The sequence below is a fragment of the Agelaius phoeniceus genome, chromosome 4, assembly GCF_051311805.1.
Source record: "Agelaius phoeniceus isolate bAgePho1 chromosome 4, bAgePho1.hap1, whole genome shotgun sequence".
Classification (NCBI taxonomy): Eukaryota; Metazoa; Chordata; class Aves; order Passeriformes; family Icteridae; genus Agelaius; species Agelaius phoeniceus.
This window is the reverse complement of record NC_135268.1, coordinates 23,286,411-23,303,339: the sequence shown is the minus strand read 5'-3', so window position 1 is coordinate 23,303,339 and position 16,929 is coordinate 23,286,411. Positions and strand designations below refer to the sequence as shown.

The window sequence follows — 16,929 nt, the reverse complement described above, 5'->3', positions numbered from 1 at the left end:
AGGGAGCACAGTGTAGTCCCACTGAGGAGCAGAGATTTATCTAGTTGTGCTCACATCTGCTGTCTGACAGCTACCTTAATGAATATGGTCTGGCTTATTACAGGGAGACGGTTTTGAATGGGTAATCCCATTAAAAACACAAATTTGATTGTGAAGAGACCAGATATGGTGAATAAAAGTTTGTTGGCTTTTAAATATAAGTTGACTGGTTTTGATAATCTCTGAGGGATGGGAAAACATCTAAAAATATCTGAAGACCTTTCAGTTACTGTTAGTGCCTTTTAATAGAAATGCTAGGCAGTGAGTAGAATTTTAGCGTCAGATCTTTGAAAAACAAAAACATCTCTTTGTTTTTGGAGTTACACAGCTGAGTGGCCAGTCTCTTCTAATAAGTTATCCTGAGACTGCTGCAAACCTAAAGTGAAGTCCATGTTGATGGGGCTTTTGTAGGGGGTTGGGTTTGGTTTTTGTTTTTTTTGTTTTTTTGGTTTTTTTGGATAGCAGCCTAAAAGATCACCCACAGTTTTGATCATTTCTGCTCATAGATTCAACTCCCTTGCTCTATACACTCCCCTGTGTCTCTGTTTGTGCTGGATCTCCCACAATCTATGACACATAAATCTCAATGCTGGTCACAACACGTGCTCCTCTAGGCTGGGATCCTGGCTTTGCTGGTGCTGTATCACCTATTTCAGGAGAAGGAGTAAAATTGCCTGTAATGAGTAACTACACAATAACTTGTCTTCAGGGAAATTTGTTGTTTACTAATTCCATGAATTACTGTTGGTTTATGCTTTGAAGAAGAACAATTAATATCCCTTGTATAATGTATCTTGTCTACTGCATCTGTTTCTGTTCTCATTAGCTGTAGTAAGGCATAATCCTTTTGTTTTAAAATGGAAATTGCAAACAGTGAGAAGCAAGAAAAGATTTGTTGGGAGATTTTTGTTCCTTTTCCCTGTCACTTGTCATAGGACACCTCTCTTCTGTCTGTGCCATTGTATTGTTTAGCCTCATTCCACTGGGTTTCTGGTTTATTTCTGAGATCTCATGGTGGTCCCTAAACACACTGCTCCTACCTGCAGTCATGGTAGAGCTGGAGAGGAAAGGGAAAATCACCTCTGATGTGCTCTTTGTCCTGTACAACACCAGGAATCAGATTTGCTTCTTGTCACTGTGTCATGTTACATGTTGATGCCTGCTGTGTTGCAGCAAGCTCACCTGAAATGTTGTTCACTTTTATTGCTTTATTTCTTACTAAGTAACTCTTTGGAAGTTGTTTTGCTCCAGCCTGAGCTGCTGAACAATTAATGAGATTTTATATGCTACTCATGTTTTTGCCCTGTCTAGAATTTTGCCATTGTCTTCTGGCTTTCACTGTTACTTGCAGTGATTCCTTATTAATTGTTACCTGTAAATGAAATAATTGTGTTTTCCACGTTGCGAGTAGAAATCCTGGCCCCACAGTAGTCAGAGAGAGATTTAGCATAGACTTTAACAGAGCTGGGATATCACCTCAACAGTGACAGTGACCCACTTCACACCACTGGAGAACTTCTCTGCAACTCATTTTATCTCAGTTTTTAAAGGTTTATCTGTGTGAGGTGGATTTTGGAGAGTCACTAGGACCAGCAGGTGTTCAGTAATTTTGTGGTGCCAGTCTCTGATGTGTGCCTGGTTGGGAAATTGGGACTGTAAAGTCAAGCACCCCCACAACTGGCCCATTTTTCTGCTTTTCACTAATCAGACTGTTCTCTATTGTAAATATCCAGGTCAGGACCATGCATATCTCATCCAACTGGCAACAAATCTTCTAAGTCTGGTGACAAAGATGCTGTTTATGAACATGGGGAAAGAATATAAAGCCTTGATATTTTTAACACGTCTTTTGTATGCTTGCATCCACTTCCCATCACAGTTCCTCACTCTACAGTCTGCAACACACCCTGGCTTGGTGTTCTGCATAATAATTTCGTAGTTGTTCTAATCAGCTGTAAAATGTTGCAGCACAGAATCGTGCTCTTCATCAGAGTCCTAAAATCTGACAGTAAAAAATTTTGGCATGAAGCAGTGACTAAATTTAACTTTACTTGGAGACAACTTCAGACTGTAAGATTTATGAGTACCATATTATTTTAATGACCTTTTGGGTTTTTTTGACTGCAGGCATCAGTGCTTGTTGATTTTAATTCATTTTTCACCTAAAAGGCATCGTATTAATTTTTTTAAGGCAATCATGATATATTCACTCCTGCATTTTGATTGCTTGTTTTGTAATTCAATGAAAAAAAATGATAGCTTGTATTTTCTTCTCTTTTTCATGGATCAGTACTTTTAGATGAAGTTAGGTTAACGAGATGATTAAGTCTATAGCTGGTCATATCTGCTTTCCATACAAATGCTATAATTTTGAGAGATCTTTCTCATAAGATACAATGTTTCTTAAAATTTCTTGAATTAGCCATAAGAGAGTGTTCAAATATCCATGAATTCCCAAGGCTGATGACCATTAAAAACCATTAAAAACCACTGACACACTCTTAAAAAAACACTCAGTGTTTTTTAAGCCTCTCGTTGCTTCTTATGTTCAAAATAACAATGTAAATGTGACAGAAAAAGAAGGCATGTTTTAGTGAAAAACTGTCCAATGATTTATTCAGTCTGGCCTTGCAAAAAAGTGGTACCTCATCTTCTTAATCTGAATCTGATGATTCTCTGCAGTATGCAAGAGGAACTGGACTAGGTCCTCCTCTTGTGTTTCATTTATTTTGTTTATTGTTTGTTAGGCTAAAATGGCTGGCACAATACATGATAGCTGTCCAGATTGTTATACTTTGCATCTTTTTTGAAAGACATCTATATCGCAGCTGTTTGTTTCCAGTCCATGGATTTTCAGAAACAATTGTTATGTCATTTAGTAAACTCATCAGTTAATTTCCACAGATGCGTATCATCTGGATTTACTGATTTGCATAGATTTAAATTTTCCAATGCCAGACCCTTTTTTTCCTCAAATGCTACAAAAACCTCCACAACATTTGAGACAACCAGGGGTAATTTTCAAAAATGCCTTCATTCCATTTTGAAAAAAAGGATTTCTCAAAAGTTTGTTGTTCATTCCGTGAGATTAACAGGATAGGCAGGGAGAATTAAGGTGGACAAAATTAAATTAGTCCTGTGGACATATATTTGCGATAACTACAATAGGTGTGATAAATTTGATATCAAAATAGCTTCTGTCCTGATTTGCCCTCCTTTAAAATGTTATCTAAGATTACCTGCCCTGCTCTTTGCTGCTCTGGTGTGGCCTGACCTTGAATATTGTGAGCAGATTCGGCTACCACAATATAAGAGAGGCTATTAGAGAGCATCTAAACTATTAGGGAGCATCCAAAGGAGGGCAGGGAAGAGGGTAAGGGTCTTGAAGGGAAGCCATGTGAGTATTGGCTGAGGTCACTGCATCTGTTCAGCCTGGAGAAGAGGAGACTGAGGGGAGACCTCACTGCAGTTACAACTTCCTTATGAGCGGAAGAGGAGGGGCAGGCACTGATCTCTTCTCTGTGGTGACAGTGACAGGACCTGAGGGAAAGGCCTGAAGTTGTGTCAGGGGTGGTTTAGGTTGGATATCAGGAAAATGTTCTTCACCCAGAGGGTGTTTGGGCACTGGCACAGTCTCCCCAGGGAAGTGGTCACAGCACCAGCCTGGCAGAATTCAAGAAGTGTTTGGACAATGCTCTCAGGCACAGGGTGTGACTCTTGGGGATAATCCTGTGTGGGGCCAAAGTTGGACTTGATGATCCTTGTGGGTCCTTTCCAACTAAGGGTATTCTAGGATTCTCCAATTACAGCTGCTTCTTTTTTTCTCTCGGTAAAGACAAAGGCTTGCAATGTTTTCTCAACAGATTCCTCTAAGACTGATGTAGATGTACTTGTATTTGTAAATGCAGCCTGGAACTGAACCCTCAGCCAGAGCAGAGCACGTGTGGTCCTGTGGGCAGATCAGGATTTTTAGCACAGATCACATTGAATGCTTCTAAAATCCCACTTGCTGGTTTCTGGATCATGAATTTGTCCTCTATTATTTAGGGAGGCAGTTGATGAGGCACATTCAGCTGTATTTGTCATACACCAGATGTCGGGATAGTTAAAGTCACTCATGCTTCCTCTTGTTTCGAGCTCCTCAGCGGTTGGTCTGGGATGGTTTGCACTTGCACATGTGCACACACACACATGCACACACACTGTCATTTTCAAACCAGAGTGTATGTTATGTATCCTAAATATTCACATGATTTCCCATAACACTGATTCCTAGTGACTGGCAGCAGGCACACTAGATAATACCTGTGTTTTTAGCTGAACAACTCGGGGTAATCACTAGAAATCTTGGGATTTGCAAGTGTGTTTTACCCTTGCACTATTCCTTACCATCCTTTCTCCCTCACCAGCAGTGACACTTGCTCCCTGCAGGCTTATTTGCAATGGCCATTCCAATAGATCTTAATGCCTTTTAAGTAAAATGGAGTATCAGTGGTTTGGTGATGCCTCAGAACTCAAACTGCACATCTCAGATGTGCTGTGCACCACTTTCAGTCATGCTTACATGCTTATTAGTTCAGTGTCTTCCTCTTTTTGTCAGTTTTCTCTGTCCTGACAGTAAATAGTTCTCACAAGTGGTGTCTACAAGAGCCACCATTCATTTTTGTGTGTCACTGAAGAGCTGCCAAATGCAGCAGTGACCACATTTTTGCAGTGGGTGAAGTGGAGCCTTTGCAAACCATCTGCAAGGATCCTTCAGAGTGGAGTGCAATCAGCAGATATGGCCTATAATTTGCTGACACCTAAACCTCCATTTTGTCACATGAATGATATTTGGCACAAAAACAAGCAAAAAAGGAAATAAATACGGATTTGGGAAAAATGAAGGAAAAACAAAATATTTTGCTTGTACAGTCTTTTTATTTTAAGAGAAGGATTAGTTTTACACACCCAAATGAACCTTTTTGTCTTTTTCAACTCACTTAATGTATCCATCTTTCTGTCTCCTTGCCAGGCCACCAGTAGAAGACAGCCAAACGCTGCTGACACCAGTGGTGAGCTGTGGCCCCCCAGGAGCCCTGCTAACCCGGCCTGTCATTTTAACCATGCACCACTGTGCAGAGCCAAACACAGAGGACTGGCAGATCCAGCTGAAGCACCAGGCTGCCCAGGGACCATGGGAGGTGAGGCTCCAGAGCTCCAGCCTGTGTGCTGGCTGCATGCAGGGCTCTCTGCTTGTCCTTTACTTGCCTTTCTGAACCTCTGTTTTGGGGTTTCCATGGGTGCTACATATGACTGCTACAGGCAGGCAGGAGTGCCCTTGCCTACAAGATGTCTAAGCTGCTGAGTGCCCATTCAGAGATCTGCCTTGGGGCACTTTGGCACCTCCTAGTACCAGGAGGTTTCCATGGTGGGAGCCTGAGGTGGTTCCTTGCCAGTAGTATAGCAGGAGAATGTCCCAAGGCAGTGTGGCAAAAGGATCTTCCCACTATAACTGGAGCATAAAGCGATGCTTTCAGCAGGGCTGGGCCATCTTGACAGAGCCCTCCTTTCCAGCTCTGCGCTCCTAGGTCCCTGCTGCCACCAGTTTGGTCTCATAATTAATTTGGCAAGGGCACTTTCTCCTACTGGTAAGTTTAATAAGGTCAGGGTGGCTTCTGAAGGCAGTTGGGCTGACAGCAGCAGAAGTGCCATGTCCAGCATTGTCTTCAAAAGCCTCTCGTGTTTGGCCTCCTGCCTGTGGCACTGGCTCTTCCTCCTGCTGGGAGGGAGCACGCAGCAAGCACGGCTCTGTCTCGCCAGCTAATCTGCACCCCACAGCCCCACTTGTGGCACCACACGTGTGTCCCTTTCTTGTGGCTGTGTGTTACGGGCACCTATTCATTATCCCCCTATCCTGCTCCTGCCCTAGGCACAGGCTGCTCTGCCAGCCCTGCACACACCCTGGTGTGTGTGCAGCATCCATGGGGCCCCTGACCATCACACAGCAATCTTCTTCCTCCTGTCAGCTCTGGAGCAGCTCCTCCAAGCTGAGCCTCACACACACACACACACGTGTGCACATTCAGGCACACCCTGCAGCATCACCCGGGGCAGCACCTCCTGCCAGAGCCATGCCATGGAGCAGCACCTTGCCCTTCAAAAAGGCTTGCAGTGCCACCACTGCAAACGTGGCAGGTGTGCCTCTCCTGAGACCAAGGGAGCCAAGCTTAATGCCTAATGCCAGCTGAGCCCACTTTTTTCAGCTACCAGGTGTGTACATTGCTCTGCAGAGCTGCAGGTAGCAGGGATGAAGTGGAAAAGTTGTGCTGAGTGTCGTGTGGCACAGAGTGGCTTTGCAAGAGGTGGCTGTCACTTGCTGCTGACCTTTCACTCCTGCTCCCTCTCAAAGCCATTCAAAGCACCTTGTGTTGCGTGCAGGATATTACACGCAGGGTTGAATGGAGAAATTAGCAGGGGAGCTGTTTTCCTGTATGCCCAGGGTGGGGAGGTCATCTGCATTCAGGCAGTGTTTTTTTCCTCGTCCTGCAGTCTTGTCACAGAGGATTATTCTGAGGAAGCAGCAGGTGATATTTCATATAGATGTGGTATTTGGCTGTCACAGAGGTTACTTTCTTCCCTGAGTTTTTATAACTCCTTATTGTCGTGCTTAGGAGGTGAAGGGCAGTTATTTATTCAGCATGCCTGAGACTACTGATGCTGAATCATGGTCACCAAATGATTAGTTCTGCAATACCTCTTTCAATAATGTCTTGGTGATATTTTCATTATTTGCCTAACTCTGCCCAGGGCTTTAAAAGCCGGATTGAAGACAGGGGCAGCATTTGACCTCTAACATCATCACCAGCACCCCAGAGGAATCTGGTCCCTGTGTCTACATAGGATAAAAGCTGGAAGCAGGACATTTAGACCTGGATTCATCTAAGGGGCAAACAGCAAGGACTTTTTGCATCATCCAGGCTTGAAAGGGAATTGCTGCCTGAAAGGAGAGCAGCTCTGAAGAGTCACATGCTGTAACTTGGCCTCTTTCTCTCTTAGGATGTGGTGGTGGTCGGAGAGGAAAACTTTACCACCCCGTGCTATATCCAGCTGGACCCAGAGGCCTGCCACATCCTGACAGAAACCCTCAGCACCTATGCCTTGGTGGGACAGTCAATCACCAAGGCAGCAGCCAAACGTCTCAAACTGGCCATCTTTGGACCGCTGTCCTGCTCATCCTTGGAGTACAGCATCCGGGTCTACTGCCTCGATGACATGCAGGATGCTCTTAAGGTGGTTCTTGGTCTCTTGCTTGCTCTCCCTCTCCCTCCCCAGTTGTCACAGGATTGCAGTCATAGCATACATGGACCCTCTGCTCCATGTATTCATGCTCCCTGTGTTGTTTTTCTAATTAGAAGAAGAGCTTGACAGCAAGCTGCTGTTTTACAGTTTAACCCTCAGATGCTATAAATTGTCTTTTGCATAGGGATCTCACACCATTTTCCACCCACCAGTCTTTTTTCCTTTGTTTACCTGTATCATATCCTGAATCCTAAGGTTTTTGCATTATTAAAAGGCCATAAGGTACACAGGGCTTCATTCGTTATTCATGTATTTTTAATGCTAAGTGCCAGCTCCCCAGAGATGGGAAAACATATAAATGCTTCTTTGTAAATACTTGATAATGATAAAAGAAGCTTCTGGCCCGTTAATCACTGCCTGCTTTCATACTGCTTTATTACACCCCTTCGCGTGCAGCTTTTTGTGTTGGGAATTCACAAGCGGAATAAAGCAAAGCTGCTGCTATCCCTAACTGGATAACCTTACTCTCCCTGCATAATTCTGGCATTCACACAAACACACACTCACTACATGTAGATGAGCAGAGAGGTACCCATACTCACTATTTCTCTTTATAAATACCTGTATTCATACAGAAGATATCTATAATAGATGGCCTCATGAAATATGTAGCTACAGCTGCACAACTGAGTTTATTAAAAGGTGGGGTTTTTCCTTTAGCTGTAAGTAGTGCTACTTCACTTCTTTGTGGCAAAGTGACTTCAAAGCCTGACTAAGCAGAGTCATCCTGCTGCTGTATATGCTTTTGTTTCCCCAGGTCCAGCTGGGAATTATTGGGATTTAAACCCAAATACACTGGCTAGGAGATGTTTGTGTTTTTCAGAACAGTGACTTCCATCACTAAGAGCAGCACACTTGGTTGTCCTCCCTGATAGTATCTGATATTGCCTGCCTAGGCTTTGCTGAGGGGGTGCTCTTGTGCATGTAAGAAAGGTAACAAGTATAACAGTTGAAGCAGGCACATGGGGACTTCAGCATGGTTTTGTCCTCTGGGAGCTTGGTCTCTGTCACTGCATTGGTGTTACCAACCTTAAAACAATTATTTTCCCCGGACTGTTTTCCCTTTTGTTTTTCCTATTAAAAAAAAAAGTGGAAAGGATCTTTCATAGCAATCAAGCTTCAAAAGTCCTAATGGTTTTATGCCTGTGCTGGATAATATAATTTTCCATGGGTTTGACAAGGCCTGAGGTAATAATAACTGAGTTGGAGGGGCCTTTGCCAGCCAGCTAATGCAGTCAGAGCTGAGGAATCTAATTAGGAATTACTCAGGAGCTGTTGGTCTGTTTCTAATAGACTGTAGGGAGAGTTGTGTGGTAAAGTTAATCCAATTCAGTGCAACAGCAGAAGGGATCAGGAAAGGTGCACAGGAGAACCATCCTTCACCTGAGAAGCTGCAGCCAAAATTTGGGAGGGCAACAGGTCAGTCCTTGGGATCTTGCTGCAGCTAGAGCCCAAAGTGAAACTGCAGATTAGTGAGGAAAGGTGAGCAAAGTCAGGAGGCCACCATCCCACTCTGTACCTACTGCTTTCTTACATCCAGTTCATGGATTTTAATTTTTTTTCTCTTTGGTATGTCCACCCCAAGACTGGGGGGGCACCCATGGGGTTCAAGACCCGGCCAGCTGGTGGTTTGCAGGAGGACAAGCACATCTACTTGCTGGCCACAGACTCTTATGAATGCATGAACTGCCCTTCTTTGGAAATGTAAGGAAGGAGAAGATTGAGGAAAAAGAAGCCCAGTAGAGCAGCTGTAGATGAGTAAAATAGGTGTAGTTGGAAGGGCTGGCTATGGTCCAGTGTGTATGACCAGGCATGTACGAACTGGTGCATACAAACCAGCGTGTACTAAACATCCCTGTGTCACAATGTTGTGTAGACTCAGTCTATGACTATTTAGATAGAAGAAAAAAAGGTTGGGGTATTTGGCATGTGCTTTCACAGCAGCTGGTACTGCAGCAGCCCCTGCTGTGCTGGGAGGACATCCTTGGCACTGCTGTATTGCCAAAGGGAAGGCATTCACAGGGCAGTTACCACTGGGTGTGGGGACAAGGCGTGCAGGCAGGGCTGGGCCAGCAGATCCTGACATTAGAAGTATTTCAGAGAGGAAAGAAAAGTTGTAAGCAGCAGGTGAAGCACCAGCTGCAACATCTCCATGTCTTGAGGCTGGCTGCTCTGGGCAAAGCACAGCAAGGGTAGGGAAGAGCAATATTCCCATATTGCATTGCCTGAGCTTTGGAAGAGCCTTTGTAGGGGATTGTGTGTATTTTTTAATAGACAACCAAATGCATTCTGTTATTATTTACAACCAGGAATGAGTGTGCCATATGCTGAATGTATTTTAACAGCCACCAAAGGAAGACAAGTAGTTGCAGCATAAAGCTCAGTGCAGTGTTTATCCAGCAGACTTTTCCCTCCCATCATGCAGAGTAAGCACTCGCAGCTGAGCTGCCGGCACCCGCAGTACAGTAGGGAAGTGTAATGATTTGCCATCAATAAAGGCTTGGTTATTGTGGGAGCAGCTTAGTGAAGCTCCTGGCTGCTGTGGAGCAGCATGGGCTCGGTGCTGATCACACATGCAGCATCCTCTGCACCACAGGGTCCTGAGCCACCTGGATGGGATGTTCACAAAAATGCCTTTTAGGCAAGGATGAGGGGAATTGTCACCTTGAGCGCTGGCCTCTTTTTTTAAGGTTAATTTTTGCACCTTGAAGAAGATGCCCAGGGTTAAAAAAAAAAAATAAAAGAAAGACAAAGGAAAAAGTAATAACAGGATAACTATAAAGAAATCCATCTGCTTTGCTCTCTTTATTGATGTGTGCCTTTGAGATTAAGGTATGTGACCTGTCTGTGGCAGTGTGGAGGGGTTGAGCAGCCAGACACATGGCAACAGCTGCCTCCCACACTGGGGGCATGTGAAGGACTTCAGGCTGTAGCAGGGTGACAGTCCCCAACCTGTCTTGTGCTGCACAGCAGGTGTCTTCAAAAAAACACCCAAAAATGGGCACGACAGGCCTATGATCTTCTCTCTGTTATTTAATGCATTTCTTTTCCTTTTATTGAAGAAAGGCACAGCTTGGACTGAACGCCATTGTTTGCTTGTGCCCTTTTAATGAGGAGGCCCAAGCTGCAGCTGTTCTGGTGCCATGGGTGATGGAGTGATACTTTACAGAGCTCCCTCTCTTAGGAAATAACTCCTTCCTTGCAGGGTGGTGAGAGACAGTGGGCAGGGTGACCACAGCCACCTCAGCATGGGGCAAGCAATATGCAGCTCAGGTTTTGGCTCAGGAGGACACAGAGGTGCCAGCCAGCAGGATAAGCACTGCTCTAAAAAAAGGCCGTATGGCAGGAACCAGCCAGTGTGTTTGAAGGGCTGTGCAAATCATGGCTCCAAATTAATTCTGAATTAATTAGCTAAATGGTACGGGAGAAGCACAGGCTGCTTGGCATCATCCAGTTAAAGCCTGTGGAAAAGTTACAGTGGCCCAGGGTGGCTACCAGAAGTGGGTTGTTGAAACTAGAAACACAGATCTGGTGGGTGGGATGGTGCAGCATCACACTGCAGTTTTCCCCCACAGTAGTGCAGCTCCCAGAGCTGGTACAGCACAGGCAGGAGCAGTTTCTTGGCACACCTGTCCTGCATGCCTGAGAGGTGGCATCTGCAATTAGCTCACACAGCTCCACAAGTCATCTTCTGGACATTCCAGGGAGGTAATTGGAACATAATGAAGATCTATAGTAATCAGATAATTACTATTGATTGCTCTTTAGACATCTTGATGAAGTAATTAGGTGGCACTGGAAAGAAGCTGGAACTGATTCATTGGCATACCCTTAATCTGAAAGGTTTCCTGATTTTGTTTCTTTTCCTCTAATAGCCAATAAAAGAACATTGTTTTAGCTTCAGAATCTGCCAGATGCTTTTCTTATATGCTTACTACCTCCCTCAATGTAGTCAGGAGCAGCTTAGCTAAAATGAGGACTTATTTGGCCTCAGGCAGAATCCCAGCCTTGTGTGCTCCTGTATTCCTTGAGCATCTCCACTGTGTATGATTGTCTTTAGCCACATGAGACTTGTTGGCTGGTTGACTCCTTTAATTAAATGGGACTGAGATTGGCTATGTTGGTTTCTAATGGGGCTCATGGAAGTGCCTTTATACTTGCTTTTTCCATGTGGTCCACAATTAGGCTGTTTGTAGACAACATTCCACTGTGGTCTTATTAATTACAAGCTCATATTTAGCTTCATAAAATGACCAGACTCTTGGCTTGCTAAATTTTAATTACATGATCAATATTTCAGTAGCCCTGAACCTGTGTATTCATGGATGGAACAAAATGCTCCATCACTGTCTCTTGGGCTGTTTCCATGCCATCCTGCTGGCCAGTGTCAGGGCTGGTATCTGTTATCTCTTGTACTCCTGCCACAGGGCAGGAGACCATGAGCTGACTGACCAGTGGTATGCACAGGTCCCATGTCAGCAGGACCTATACAAACAGAGTTCCCAAAAACCAGACAGTAAAGCTACCATCAGATGTCCAGTTTGATGAGCAACAGAGATCGAGCTATTTCTCTACTCAAGCAGTGACTGCACGCAAAGTCTTCACATTCCGTTGAATAGCATAGAATTGAGCTTCTGCTTACAGGACATGTGAGAGCACACTGTGTCTCCCTGCTGGGCTGCTGCTGGATGAAGGAGGTGAGAGGGTTACAATCAGTTCAACTAATGCAGTTCCAGTTCACAGGGACACACAATTCTGTGTGATGCCTGTGTATTTTTTTAATCTGTTTTACACAGGTCGCAGCATCTACAGCACACAACCTTGAGGATTCTGAAGACCAGTGTGCTGTCTTGATGAAACCAGACCACTTTCTTCTTTTTATCCCAATACTGCAGGAGGTCCTCCAGCTTGAGCAGCAGATGGGTGGGCAGCTTTTGGAAGAGCCTAAAACTTTGCATTTCAAGGGAAGCACCCACAACCTCCGTCTGTCCATTCATGACATTGCCCATTCTCTCTGGAAGAGCAAGCTGCTGGCTAAATACCAGGTGAGCACAACATAACATTCACATGGGATGCTAGCAGTGAGGCTTAAAGAAATATGGTCACACACAGGTGTGTTTAAAAAACACCAGGAGTCAGGCTGTAGTTCCATGGACATGTTTTTCCCCTGGACCATTTGCAGTCACATTAGCATGAAGCCTGCAGTCCCTGGTGACATAGCATCCATGCCTTGGTTCCACATCCCTCCCTGACTATACTTTTTTGCTTTCCTCCTGCAGGAAATTCCCTTTTACCACATCTGGAGTGGATGTCAGAGGAACCTGCACTGCACCTTCACACTGGAAAGGTTCAGTCTGAATACCCAGGAGCTGGTGTGCAAACTGTGTGTACGGCAGGTCGAAGGAGAAGGACAGATCTTTCAGCTTAACTGCTCTGTCTCAGAGGTAAATGACACTTGTGTACTTTTCTATCCAACTTCAGAAATATGGAATGGCTAGGAAGGTAAAACCTTTCCCATTGGGACCTCTTTAGTGCTTCCTGACTGCTGGTATGGACATAAAGAATAGATTAAGTCATTGCTTTGTCTCTCCTGTTGCATTTTTTCCTTAGTTTCTCTCATGAAGGAAGCATCCCTCCTTCAAAGGTGGGAGGTCTCTCGCTAGTGCTGCCTTTCTGTGTCTGTCTGGAGGAGCTCTTTGCCTACCACTCCCTAAAACATCTCATGAAGCTCTTACAGTCCTGTTTCCTTGGCAGTCCATGAGATCCAGTATGTCTGATAGCTCCCTAGAGAGAGAGAAAAGAGAATAGGAAAATGTCAGTGCTGTGTGTTCTGTGAGCCACTCCCCTCTGATCCCATGTAATAGCTGCTGTGCAATAGGAAATATCAGATGGTCTGGTTGCAGTAACTTTCCTCATTGTGTTTTGCTACTACTACAAATCCTGACTTTTGTCTGTGGCAATTTTTCTTTTGATGGCTGTCATTTTCCAGAAGAAATACTATCATAAATTTGCTAATGCTGTGTAGCACCTGGAGAATTTTAGCTCCATGGGGCAGTCAAGTTTGGGGCTGAGATGGAGCAACAAATTCAGATGTGAAGTGACATTGACTTCAGTGATTGTGCTGGTGGGTTTTATCCCTGGTACCCTTGGCAGCTACAAGGAGCAGACTCTCAGGTGGCAATTACTGCTGGCTGGCTTGGGAAAGGGCTGCAAGAGCAGAGATGAAAGTTGCTTGTGCTGTAGGGCTCTGACAGCGAGCACCATTACCCATAACATCTGCTTGGTTAGTGGGTGTAAAGTTACAGATTCATCTGGGGACTACACAGCATTAAGGACAGATGGTAAAACAAGCATCATAAACAATTATTGTAATAAGTGCTGCATTGAGGTAATCACTAATTTAACCTCACAGAGAAGAGAAAGAGCTGAAAGTAACTTTAATGAAATGCATGTATACACTATAATCATCTTCAGCTGGTTGTGTGTAATAGGGCCTGGTAATAGATTCAGAACACGATAATATTCTTGTCTTGTGCTGTGATCCTATCCATCAAGGATGAATAGAGGGAGTGAACAATACCACTGTGATCAAGGCTGCCTCCTGCAAAATTGCCCCTTGATGTTGACACCTTGTGATGTTCCCAAACTCCAGCAAGGAACAGGAGGACCTTGGGCTGCTAAGAGCTGGGATATAGGGTCATCTAGGGAAAAATCCTGTAACTCAAAGATCTGATGAAAGGGTCATCACCTAAAAGAGTAATAACTGCAACTTGGAAACCAATGTATGCGTCTAGAAGCGTGATAAAGACATCAGACCAGGCATCAGGAAACCATAACTCTGGTTCCTCACATTTTCTTCTGAGGTTAGGCTAGTGGTATCCAGCCAGCAGTTAGGCATTGCAAGACTGTGCTGGCATCTTTCCTTATTGCTGCATCTGTCTCTCTGCCACTGTCACTCTGCGATAAAAATTTAGTAACACAGTTTCCTGAATCCTCCCTTGATGGGCTTTCTTTTTAGTCCACTGCAAAGGATGTAAAACTTCTGCAGATTAAACTGTCTTATACTGGCTTTATACAGTGTCTACCACTGGGACTTCAAAAATACAAATGCAGTGAGTGCCAAAACACACACATTTGCAAAGCAGGAGGAAAATTGTGATAAAGGTCTCCCCTGATTCATTTTTGAAGCCCTCTTTTTATCTTGTACCATTGATACTCACACAGAAGAGCCACAGGACAATGCTACAGATACCTGGGCCCCTTCTGCAGCAATCCTGAAGCCCCTGGGGCTGCAGGCCACCTAGAGAGCCAGGGCAGCACTTGTGTCCTTTGGCCCAGAATATAAAGAAAAGGTTATCAGTCTGCAATGCCTCTGCCACCACCCTACTGCCACTTCCAACCTCCCAGTGTGGGTGAGCCTGCACACAGCACCAGCATCAGGCACATCATTTTCCTGGCTCCCAGGCAGTACCTGCTACCAGGCTTTGGGTACTGGGGTTAGGACAGGCAGTCTGTGATCCACGGCCTTGGCACCCAAGTACAGATGCCACATTCAACATGTTAATTGAGGACATCACAGGGTTGTGTAAATCTTCCTTAGTTAGAAATTTCTCTGATTGCCTAAAATGCCATGCCTTTAACAAAAACAACCCAAAAAACCTAAAACAAACAAACAAAAAAAAAGCCAAAAAAATTCATATTTATACAGTGGAAGAGAATTAATTGGTGTACATAAAAGAGTGGAGCCAGAAGGTTTCATTCTGTGCATTGCTCATGGACACTGGCTCTTCCCTTTCCATCTCTAAATACATTTTTGGGGGGTAAACCAGAGATTGCACAGGACTATGAGCATCTCCAGCAAAATCCTTGGAGGGTTTGTGATTACAGCTTCAGCCAGGAGCTGCCTGGCTTTAAGACTGTTTCAGGTATTACAGCTCCTTCCCAACAGCCAGTTTGACACAAAGCAACAAGACAGTTCACAGAGGAGAAAACAAATTGATATTTAATGACAAGTCTTTAGCATGAGTGTTTCTGGCTGCCTGGGGCTGTGATCTGGCAGAGGGGGAGGAGTAGCAACTCCCCCATTTCTACTAGAAAAGAATACCAAATTGTGAAATAGACTAAGCAGCATTAGGGCAGAACCAGCCATGTTTGCTGCTTTTTCCATCAGGGTCCCTGCAGGACCTCGCTGTTCCTAAACAAATCCAACCATCCAAATTTACCAGCTATCATTGTCCCACCAACTACCAAGCCTTTGGGCCCTAAATCCATCCAGGCCAAGGAGAAGACAAAATCCTTGCCCAGAGGAGCCAACTGCTGTTATTACCGGTGGTGTCAGCAGTGTTGCCATGGGGACCCCTCCAGCTGGGAGGACCGCATCAAAGAGCATCAGCACCACACCTGCAGGGGACAAGCTGGCTTTGGGGATGACTTTTCCCTTGAAACACCTGCTGCCACACTGCCTTGGAGCACAGCAGGTGTCTTGGGGAGAGGGGGCAATGTCTGTCCCCACCTACCCCACCCCCTGCTCTGAGCACATGCTCTCCATCTATTTCCAGAGTCAAAGTCACAAGCAGATGAGGGCTCAGCTTGTGCCTGGGGTGGTACTGACTGTTTGTCTGTGGTCTACAGAGTATTGGAGACTTCAGAGAGCTTGGGTACTGCCAGAGGGATGTCAGTAGTGCGAGCCTGTGTTGTGGTTAGAATTTATTTTATTGATTCCTTGTTAAGTGGTTTGTTCTGTTGTACCCCCATGTTCTCCCCAAGCTGGTTTACCCCAGGTTTTAACCTCCCTTAAAGCTGTCCCTCATGCCGTTCCCCACCCCTTGTTCCAGCTCTTTCCCTGCCAAGGCAACCAGCCCTTGATTCCTGAACTTTCTCTGCTGCTTAAACCTCAGGCCAATCTCTGTCTGCAACACCCCTTTGAAATTCCCCTATTCCTCAAAGCCCCATTGGCTCATGTGACCCATCCTCTCCACTCTCCTAACCCCAGTTTGCCCCAGACACTTGATGTAATCTGCCTCTTCCTCCCTCGAGGATTCCCTATTGGTTAGCTGTTTGTGTGCACCTCCTCACTTTTGTCTGAACAAAACCCCTTGCACAAGGGAGCTGGAGGGTTTTTTGTCCTGCTCCCTTCACCTGTAATAGACTGTTCCTTGTGGAAAAAAAAAGATCAGCTGGTGTCCAATGCGCGGTGCCAGCTGGTGCTATCCACTGGAGTCTTTAGCAAGCTCTTCTGGTTCACCAGCAGCCACACCAAGCTCCAGGATGAATTCACCAGGAGCTGAACTTCAGAGGCTCTACAAGCCTGGTGCTGGCTCAGTGGGACACTGGGGCTTGGAAGATGCTGGGAAAAGGATCTTGTCAGCCATGCCAGGAAAGCCCAGCTCTGCTCTAGCAGTAGCACCTTGCTCTGAAATGTGTCTAGAGTGACTGATCCTTCATTATTTCCAATAAGTGATTAATTAAGATGGCCATTTTGTCCAGCTATAGTAATATTTACCCATAAAAAAAAAAGAGGAGGAAAAAAAAATTTCTTTCTACTCAAAG

General features: G+C 45.0%; 1 protein-coding gene across 2 annotated transcripts in view; it reads left to right on the top strand.

Annotated features, from left to right (window-relative positions):
• UNC5C (unc-5 netrin receptor C) overlaps nucleotides 1-16,929 on the top strand; it is a 250,987-nt gene that overhangs the window by 226,970 nt on the left and 7,088 nt on the right. For both annotated transcript variants that reach the window (XM_054633032.2, XM_054633033.2), the window contains 4 exons: nucleotides 5,054-5,222; nucleotides 7,078-7,311; nucleotides 12,276-12,425; nucleotides 12,660-12,824. In XM_054633032.2, the coding sequence (XP_054489007.1) occupies nucleotides 5,054-5,222; nucleotides 7,078-7,311; nucleotides 12,276-12,425; nucleotides 12,660-12,824 (718 nt within the window). The remainder of the gene's footprint in view (nucleotides 1-5,053; nucleotides 5,223-7,077; nucleotides 7,312-12,275; nucleotides 12,426-12,659; nucleotides 12,825-16,929) is intronic.